The sequence below is a fragment of the Varroa destructor genome, unplaced genomic scaffold (genome assembly GCF_002443255.2).
Source record: "Varroa destructor unplaced genomic scaffold, Vdes_3.0 BEIS01000004.1, whole genome shotgun sequence".
NCBI lineage: Eukaryota > Metazoa > Arthropoda > Arachnida > Mesostigmata > Varroidae > Varroa > Varroa destructor.
Genome location: NW_019211457.1, coordinates 14227743 through 14238316, shown reverse-complemented (window position 1 = coordinate 14238316; position 10574 = coordinate 14227743). Strand labels below are relative to the sequence as shown.

Genomic DNA, 10574 nt, shown 5'->3' with positions numbered 1-10574 from the left:
TCCGTCTACCTGTCGACCTCGCACGTACAGAACACGTTTGTAATCACCCTGTATACTGAATGAGCCCACATTTGTCGTTTGCATCATCTCATAGAGCAGACGCATTTCGAAATTTGGCGCCATTTTCTCTCTTAACACCGGTTGACAGTGATCGCCCCTTACCGCCGCCACGTCGTTGTACAGCTGGGTGAACAGAACCGATCCTGCCGTTGTTGAGAGAGGAAACTTTGTGCCCGCTCGACGTTATTTCTTTTTGAATCCACCTCGTTCGTATAAAGTCCTTTTCGCTCTCAACCGCTCTTTGAACACAGTGAGTGCCTAGTGTCACTGCTCATCGCCAACAAAATCACTCGAATCCCCCAATTTCCTAGTAATCTCTGTCAGCAAATTGAGTGCGTTCTTCCTGTCACTCCGGACTACTGTGAACTAGAAGTTGCATAGATTTTCGCTGTGTTCGTTAATCTTTGTCGTCGTCATCATCATCATCACCGTCACCATACATGTAAGTGTTAGCTACCAGCAACTAAACGACGAGAAAAAGCTACTGAAGTTGAGGCGCGAATAAGTTCCAGTTTTGCCACCCCGTCCTACCGGTCGACAGAATACACCGTAGATTCCACCCATATGGACAAGTTCTTTTCGGTGACACTCACCACGATTTGCGGTGTAGCTGGCACTCCAGTAGCAGGTGTTGGCTGTTTGGCGTTTAGCTCCGACATTTTAGCTGCCGTTTTTAGTCCCCGAGTTGAAACAGCTGGTTAGCGCTAATTCCGCGCCTTGGGAAGAAGACAGGACAGAGTATAAATGGCGGTAATATTGAACGTGTGTTTCATCACAGTAAGCAGAAATCAATGGAGAACGGAGCCGCTAAGAATGTGATGCCATGAAGACATTTTCGAAGCTGCTCTGTTATGGATGCTGGATTATAGCCATGAGACTAACCAAAACATTTTAAAAGCATGCTGATTTGCGCTAGCTGGAAAGCGGATTCTTAGCATTTAACCTTTGTAAAATGCAAATCCTCTGATGCTTCGCTTAATGGTGTTCATTGATTCTGAATTTCGTTGACACTTCGTGCGATCACTGCAGCATCTAAGAGTAGAATTAGTAGGGTAAAGCTATAACAAAATAAGAACTCTTCCACATCTTCAATTAAATTCGGCAAATTATTCACTTAGTATTTATTCGTATTGGATACTTTTTTTTAATATTTAAAGATTTTCACATTAAATGTTCACCTCTGTAGGTTATTGCCGCCAATGTAATTTGCGAATTTTTCTTTCTTTGTGCTGACCTTTAGAATCTGGCTGCATCAATCAATCAATCGCGTGTGCAATCTGCTTAGCCAAAGGTGCGGATCGGCTAAATTGTATTAATACAGAATACAGGTTTTTGGTCGGTTAGGAAAGGTTCAATATGGGTCAGCATGAAAGATGTCGACATGTGCCGCACCATGGGCCGATCCTATTCAATTGCAACGGCGCTGGCAGCTACGTCCGGCAGATGTTTTTTTGGCGATGTTCTCTGTAATATATTGTGAGTGAGCTTGCTAGTTGAGCCATAGCTCGTGGCTTGGCTGGCTTGGTCTATGACTGTTGTTATTATTGGTGTCAAGCACAGCCGTCAGCATCTGTTATGCCGTTAAAATGCCGTTAACAGCCGATAAAGCAGAAAATTTCTGTGCGCTCTTGAAGGCATCAGTGATACTGGAATTCGCTTGACACCAACGAGACAGGATTCTAGCTGAATGCCCGGCTTGTTCACGGGCTAGAGAGACAGAACTATAAAGCCATAAGGTCGTTCGTTGCGGGATACCGTTAGAAGGGTGTCACAGAACCCCTTGAAATGAAGTCAAAGGAAAGACGATGACTTTTGCAGAAGATGATGGAACGGCAGTCAACTTCGGTGTCAGTAGCAGCAGCAGCAATCTGAACTGGGTTTTCTGCCAATCTGGCCCAAAGCGCAGGATAACACTAAAAATAAATACGTGGAGATACTGCTCCAGCCCAGTAAAGAGGAAATAGTATTACGTTGATGAGTAGCAATGAACGTCATTGTTATTAATAACTGCTAGGTGGGCTACTACTAATAGCTACTGGAAATGCACTTATATGCGACGGTTTTCACAGCAAAAACGATGAAGATTATAGTCACATCTTATGATTTCAAATTAATGAGATCAGTTCATCATATTGATAAGTTATGGAGAGGTATTTGACGTGTGACGGTGTCGATTATCCATAGTAGTTTTAAGACGGTCCATGGAGCCGCCGTCGATGTTGCCCCAACAAAAGGTAGCAGATATGTCGTACTGAGCGAAAATAATTCCGAAGGGTTAAATGCTGTCTCGAATATCAAGAACTGATGGTATCATAATTGATGTCACCTGAAAGACGATAAGTTTTCAACGACAATGAAAACGTTCATTCAGTGATTTCATGAATTGAAATCGTTTTCTGCATGAGTACAAATCACACCGAGCGATCGGCGCTAAAGGCAAATCATGGGAAATGCCTCTGGCTGAGATCACTAGTCGATACTCGTGAGAAAGTGGTAGGAAGTGGGCAAAAGCAATTGATGACTGTTTCGCCAAACTCGTGTCCGTACCAGCTGTAATCATTATACTTGTAGGAAATAAGTAGTATTTAGTTATGATAACCCTTACAATTACCCTGATTTTGTTGATAGTACAACTGATAGTTAAATATAAGTAATGCGATGTGTTTATGACGTATGCGATTGTAGAGATACCTGGTACTCATTGGTACTTTAAAATTGTCCTAGTTTCCTGCCTCTATTCTAGTTACGTGCAGCCTATGTCTCAATAGGTGTGCTGCTGAGACCCAGCATTCAATTGCGGGTTGCTTGTCATCTCTGGATTGACCGTATCTCAAGGCCATGATCGTTGTGTTTACACAACATGAAACGCTTCACGTGAATACCGATAGAAACCTCAGAGCAACAAAAATACGTCAGCTTCTTTTGATGGTCGCAAGTTAAAAACGTTTGACTAAATCTAAGATCTAGCTATGCGGAATTTCGTTTTGAGGCGTGTGAACGCTCTACTTGTAGTCAGTTCACCTGCCGACGAAGGAGTGTTTGAATGGGTGCTCTACTTGAAATTGTTCAAGTTTTGCATCTTAAATCGAAATAAAAATAGCTCAAACATAACGGTAATGGCGCTAAATTTTTTCCGCTAAGTCCAGACTTTTTCAATTAGTCAGCAGCTGGTCCAGTTGTAATCGATGCATAGCTTGTTGATAAGCAGAGATCTGACCAGTCAAGTAATGCATGTTTTATATAATGTAGATTGTTATTTTCGCAGAAGAATAAAATTTTCCGATTAATTTTATGATTCTCTGTCTTATTTAAAACTCACTGCCTCTACCTTGCGCAACGTTTTACTCAGTGAATCTGGAATCTGCTCGTTGTAGAAGCATAGAAGTCTTCTTCAGGTTTGCCATTAATTTAACCATTGGCTACCCCAGAAGTACTTAATCAGTCGGAAAACATAAAACACGATATATTCAAGCAAGACTTCAATTGCATGAATTCTTAAATGTATGCTAAATTGTTACAAGTATCGATGTACTATTATGCCTAAGTTCACCTAGAAAACGTGAGCTTTCATAAAAACCGCAATCGTTAAGCTAATACATTTAGGGAATCAGAGTACGTTTTAGTAATATCTGTGTACTGCAGGAATTCGCAGATTAAGTAAAGACTCGGCATACTCAAGGCAGGACACACGTAAAAACGTATACACGTTTTTTTTTAATCCGCGCCTTACAGGAACTTGAAATTTACAACAGTTGAACGTTTTGAGGCTAGTAATATCTACACGACCCGTTCTCTCACGAGCTAACTTAGAGCAAGTGTGAGCAGAATTGAAACTGTTTTATCAAGTTACCTTTTAGTACGTTCTATTATTAGCAAAGCTATGCCATGGTTATGGAACCTCTCTCTAAGGTGGGTTTGCAAGCAATGGCTACTCACGTACGTTAATCTTGAGTGTATGAGGCCATCTTGAGCGGACCACATCAACGATTCTATAAAAGACCTAAAAAACGACTACTGCCTTTTATTCTTATGTGCTTTAATTGGTGAAAGATCAGCGCTAGATACGTGCACCATAGGAGTCACCGGACGTTTCTTTTAATGCGGGACTATTCATGGAGATGCCGACTTATCAACGAAACGCGTCTTATCGAAGTCAGGAGGCAGTAGCCTTTTGGTAGTTAAAAGATAGATTAAGATCCCAGTCTTTTTGGGCATTTTCTTAATCCTTAAGAACCTATCTATCTCATTTGCCATCGCGGGGTGTCTCTCGGGTGATGTATAGACAGACCTTTTACCCTTTGTTACGTAAATGATAACTAAAAAACACTTGAAGTACAGCAGCGTAACAGTTGCACTAGCAACCGCTCTTGATGTATTAATGGAGGTCTGGGTGCATTACCGAGCAGCATCACCTCTTTCTGAATGCAGTAGGTGCTAAATAGGAAGACCAATGTCGTACGTTGCCGTCGGTACCATTGCGAAGGCTCAGTGATGTCCTTCTGCGGATGGCCTTCAGCTTGGAAGCTTTATATTTATATGACTATATATTGTTATCTGCGTAAAGAAAATGCTTTTTTGACCTTAGATTTTGAGGGCACTTTATATTCAAGGATGTTTTTGAAAATAATGTGGCAGGTGTGCTTGATGGGGGTTATTAGCGGCCTAACACATTTAACGCCAAGGTAAAAGGAAAAGGAAGATTACAGATACACAAGATTCTATGTTACCTTTGGCGGTATGTTAGCACACAGGCGAACATTATTCCGAAGCGTATCGATTTTAACACGAAATCACAAAGACCGTACACGTTTGGGTTGCCTTAAGACAGCCTTAACAGATAGTTACGGTCAGATTCGACAGCCCATAAAAGTCAATATAGGCTTCTCTGACCCAATGGTGTTTTCGACACTTAGAAGGTCACAGACTTTATATTATTGTATGTGTATCTTGTCGACTATATATATATATATATATATATATATATATAGTCGATTTCTAATTTCGAAATTATCGTTTTCATAACAACGATAGATAACTTCCGAAATTTATTAATCTTATCATGACTATTAGTATTACGAGTGTATCTGCTTTTGAATATATACGCCATAAGCCATTCAGCACAACAATTGCCGTTCAACACTCTCATTTCAGCGTATCTCTGTGTGCGCAAATCTGTCGCAACAAATTTTCCGATTAGCTTTTCGTGGGGACTCGTTCGAATGCTTGAGCAACTGTTATTGCTAGGGCGCCGGAATTGAAACGCCCATGATATTTACACAAAGTATCTACACTGTTTATTATATATGCTACATCTGTTTAAAAAAATAAAGGTCCACAATAAACAGAGAGTGGGTAGCGGTTATCAATCGCACTGTTACGTTGAAACCCAAACAATCCTTAACAAAAGTAATTCCGGCATGAAAAAATTTTTTAAAAACATCAGATCCTTGCGTTTTTCTCACACGAATCAGTCATTTCGATATATATTTTCATATATATATATATATATAATAAATGTATCTCTTTTTCTCACAAGGTACCTTCTTGTTATACTAATGCGTTACACGTGTAATCTACAAGTTTGAGATTCATTTGTTGCCGCAAATTAGCGACCGTCCTAACTAAATAAATTCAACCGATTTGTTGGGTTAAAGCCTTTACTTCTGTTACTTTTTTTTAATTTGGTTATCGTCGTTGTCGATCGAATCGAACTACCCACGTAGCCATGAGTGGCCATGAGCTAGTCAGGGCACTGGGTTGGTCTGTTATTGACCGTCATGGATCATCTCCATATGGTCCATTGTGCTGGTCCCGGCATTTTATACTCATTCAAATACCGTCGCAGCTGTTGCTCTTGTACGGGCTCCGATTTTCTGTTCGTTTGAAAATAAATCTAACCGTTGCAGCAGAGTTTTGTTACTGCAACGACACTGTCTGTATCGACAGTCGGATTCGCTGCTGCTACTATTACTACTGTAATCGTTTACATGAGGTCGGGGAGGAAATGGTGGATCAAAAGTGCTTGTTGAGTCATCAGTCGTCAAAAATGTGTATACGTCAACCAGCCCAGAATAAAGTTCTATATCGCTACCTTAACAATTCCCATTGATATATTACGCCCTCCGTATTAAGCCTTACGCGTCTGTTGAAAAGTCCCGCCGGAGGAAGCAGCTTCTTTTTCGCTAGTGCACGAAAGATCTGCGTTGCGTCCTCGCCTTTCTTGGTGTTCACTATAGGCTCTCCGAAATGCTCCACGAGCGTTCGATCCTTCTTCTCGCCTACATGTCACCTATTGGGACCTGTGCGAGCTGCGACTGGGAGTATTAGGTGGAAGTGTAGTATTATCTCATCTGGGAGTATTCTTCCTGCTCTTGCCTCTTTACGTCCTCGGTCCTGTGCGAGTTCAAAGCTATCGCGGTCGTCTGTGCATCAACGACGACCTTTCGCAACGGTGTTGATTGGTCTTTGGCGTGTCCATAGCGGCCGTAATTCCAACGTTACGGGCCAAACCGTTCGTTCTTGTTATCTTTCTTTCCCCCCTTTTTTGGTTCTGCTCAACACCGCGATATCCTCGTGGTTGTTGTGTGGCACTACCGTTAGACTGCATTAATGGCGCCGCCGCTTTAGTGGTTGTCATGGTACACAAGCGTCAGTTCGGTTGGTACTATTCTATTGGGTGCTACCAGAAGGCAGTGAGCTGCCTCTAGAACCGTGCGACGTGACTAGTGGCAAAGTAACGAAAAGATGGCACGCCACGTCATGTCTGCGTGTGTGTGCCTCACACTTGCCTGGCCCATTCATGACCACAAAGATGCACTCGAAAGGCGACGGCGGCGGCGACCGAGACACGTCCAATACAGAATCCTATTGCATATCGCTAGAGAGCAAAGGAAGCGTGGTCTTTTGGATGTTTTTTGTTGTTTAGAGGGAAACTCTGCTTGTTCAGCGATCATACCATCCTAACCTGTACTGCAATCGGTTTATGTTAGCTTCCGAAGTATGCGTGCTTGTTGCTAGATGGCGCCGTGTGCTTCCAAGCCATATATTGTGTCATATAATTAATAATGATAAGATATTGCCGGTATAGTACCATAACTTCAAATATAGCAGTATCCGTGCGGTAAAAGCCAATAACTGTGCGGCCCATGACTTTTCCTGATGTTAGCACCAGTGCTGCTAGCGGTGGCGGTAGTGTACAGTTGCGTGGTTGACTCCGCACGAAAAAGCGGCCCCGCAGTAACTGCAGCGGGCGTCTCTGCCTTTATTGGTACAGCGTCGCCGTCGTTAGAGCGTGTATAGACCGAGCGTTAGGATAGATAACGTATTATTTGGCCTTGCGCCGCGACAGATTATAGATCACGGACGACCGATGCCGCAGCGAGAAACAGCAAATGACAATACAGCCAGTTAGAAGTAGAAGAAACTGAGATAGTAGACGTATTTCTAATACGTACAAAGGAGTGTGCCAGGCGGCTGAGTGACGATGAGAAAAAATAGCGTTTTCATCCTGTATCTATTTTGAACATGGAAAAACTTAGACCGGTAGGCAGTACGAACTGCAGTGGCGTTTATTGCTCACGGCCATGGCCTGATAGGGATGCTGTTGGACGCGATGTAGTGGCACGCATCGATAACAATATTAGCAATATGAACGTTTCAAAGGCGAACGAAAATGCATCTGGACTAATCAGATGAAGTTGTCTTTCGAAACTTGTCGCGACACTGCCAGATATATAACAGTGATGCGCTAAGTTAAACACTAAACAATAGTAATCGATGAACAGTTAGTACTTTTCGAGTCGATCGACGAGAAGTTCACACATCTCCATTTACGATTTATCAAGCTTCAAACGTCAGTTAAAGTTGATTCCGTCTTACGTGGCACCGTAACGCTGTCGACCAACAACATTTCGAAACTGAAGCCTGTACTAGCAATCTGGCGTAATTCCTGATCACAACAAACGCGCGTTCGTTACTACACCGAACGCTAAGCAGTGGTAATGCATCTAATCGAACGCTCAAATCCTTGATGTTTGATTCTTGTCGTTCGAATATCGTTGCCGGACACTTGTTCAGGTCCAACGGGCATCTTGTGTACGGCGGTGAATGAATGACATTCAATTGAAATAGGCTCCTTTAGCTGCCCACAGGAGGCGAAAAATTACGTGATACTGAAGTTAGCTCTAAGGTCAGATGATTCAAAATGAATTTTGTATGGGTGTCCATCTTATGGTTTATGACTCGCGACGCCGTGACTTTATCGTTCTTATCATTGCTAAATTGCCAATACACGCTTTTCGAGAGTTTATTTATTTCTGGAACTCTTCGCAGTACCAAAGTTACTTTAGCCAGCAGTACAACAACGCAGTACGTCGCATTGGTCTGAAGCACACCTCAGGACGCAACAACATTTTGAAACACTTGAACCAAGACGTCCCATTTGATACGCCATTGATTCTATCACTCACCAATAAAAAACTGTAATATTAGGCTAAGTACTACGGTTAAAAAAATATGATCTGTTAGAGGGACACTTGCACTTCTCTAGTTCGAATGTTCCGCCCGACTAGAGAAGTGCTAGTTATTACAGATGCACATACTAAAGTATGCTATTTAATGTATGTTTTCTGTTCGTAAAGATCCTTGAGAGGATCGAAAATCCAGTAGGTGTCTGTAATAACACGTTCACTCGCAAATCAACTTAGCTTAAACTTCCAGAACAAGCAATCAACTTCACACGAATTTTTTTCGAAATTTGTAAAAAAAAAGTGATAGAAAAAAATTCAAAAGATACCGTATCAGCTCGTGTGCAGCTCAACACATGTAGTTTCAAGAGCTTTCTCTGCACGTCCTACAAGATCCGATACTTGTACGTGGCTTCTGCAGAATCCTCCGAAAATTCATATACATATATATATATATATATATATATACACTCGTATGTTTTCACTGGATTCTATTACGTCGCGTGCGCCACTAATCAGTCAATCAATCTAATATTTTACCCAAGGTCAACATGGTAACATGAAGTTTTGTTAAACGGGATTTTCATTTGCCTTCCCCTTCTATTATTATATTTTTGCAGAGGCGATATCTTGGCAGTGGCAACTAGTGCATACCTCAGGAGCCAAGCGCCGAGCGGAGCACCGCTTTGGAAGACGGAAAAAACCACACCATTTCCACGTATAAATCGGCGGAAGGATGTTCTCCTGGATTTTAAAAGACGAAAGTCGCAACAAGAACGCCGACACGTACATTTCCGTTGTTGAGGGTGAGTACCTACTGACGAAAAATCCGCGAAAACAGTTGCTCTCGTTGATGCCGTTGTTGCCTTCATTCTGTTAGTTCCTGAAACACACACTAAAACTAAGGTAAGAAATGTTAAAACTGAGCTTTCAATCGACTTCGCGTCGAGACTGATGACTTTTATTGGCATACAGGCGCATGTGATACGCGAGACGGAATATGGAGACGCTACATGCCGTCAGAAAAACAGCGTGATGATGGTGATGATGCTAAGTTATACTGGACTTATAGACCTTTGAGGAGAGTCAAAAGGCGCTTAACCCTTTACGAGGCAATGAAAGAAAGAAGAAGGCAGACCAATTCAGTCTTCTGGGTCCTCTACATATTACGGATCCCTATACACGGTGTATACATGTATATATATATAGATATATATTTTTGATATGAGCAAACCCAAGCACCGAGCGAACATACTGTTAATCAAGTTCTCTGAGAGCACATCGTTTTAGTTTATTATTATTATTATTGCAACAGTTCCCTATTTAAATTGAATAAGTGCCAAATTAAGTTAGTTCATGTTAGTCAAGTAAATGCAATCGCTCACTCAAACAAGTAACTATAAAAAAGTAAAAGGATGATAATAATCATCCCTGTCCAAAGAAGATCTATTTTTGCGATAGAACCGCTTAAATATAAGATTCCCTAACTGGTGAATACCGTACAATCAGTACCATTTCAAAAACACCTTAACTTTCTTAGTATTTTAGTGTATTGGACATGTACAACAAAAACAGCATCGCATAATATATATTTATGCACTATCTTCATACAATAGATATCGATTTATGAAAAAGAAAGGTGTTGTTTTGTGGAACAGAGCCGTGGTGGAAACGAAATATCAATCTAACTTTTATTTGTTTGTTCATTTAATTCAATCGTATCTATCGAAAACATAAGAGAGGACACTGTTAGTTATAGTTAATTATGACAGTATACCAAAAAGTAAATTATCAGTTCTTTGCGATTAGGACAAAACTGGAAGTCTTTCACCTTGATAATTAATTGGCACACATTTGGAAGTCATTTTATTGCTAAATATGATACATTTGAAAAATGGTAATGTTCTCAGCGCTTCTATAGCTTCAGAATGTTATTTAAACAGAATTTGAATAAGCATCTTTGAAAGCGTTTAGTCATTTTAGCACTTGAAAACCCAGTCGTCCAAAGCCCTCATAAATATTACGAAAATCTTCCAGAAAAGCGATAGA

General features: G+C 41.2%; 1 protein-coding gene across 1 annotated transcript in view; it reads left to right on the top strand.

The window, feature by feature from the left end:
- Positions 1-176: 176 nt before the first annotated feature.
- Positions 177-10574, top strand: part of Past1 (putative achaete scute target 1) — a 25850-nt gene continuing 15452 nt past the window's right edge. The window contains exons 1-2 of the mRNA XM_022804014.2: positions 177-502; positions 9146-9331. Coding sequence (XP_022659749.1) covers positions 9262-9331 — 70 coding nt within the window. The 5' untranslated portion in view covers positions 177-502; positions 9146-9261. The remainder of the gene's footprint in view (positions 503-9145; positions 9332-10574) is intronic.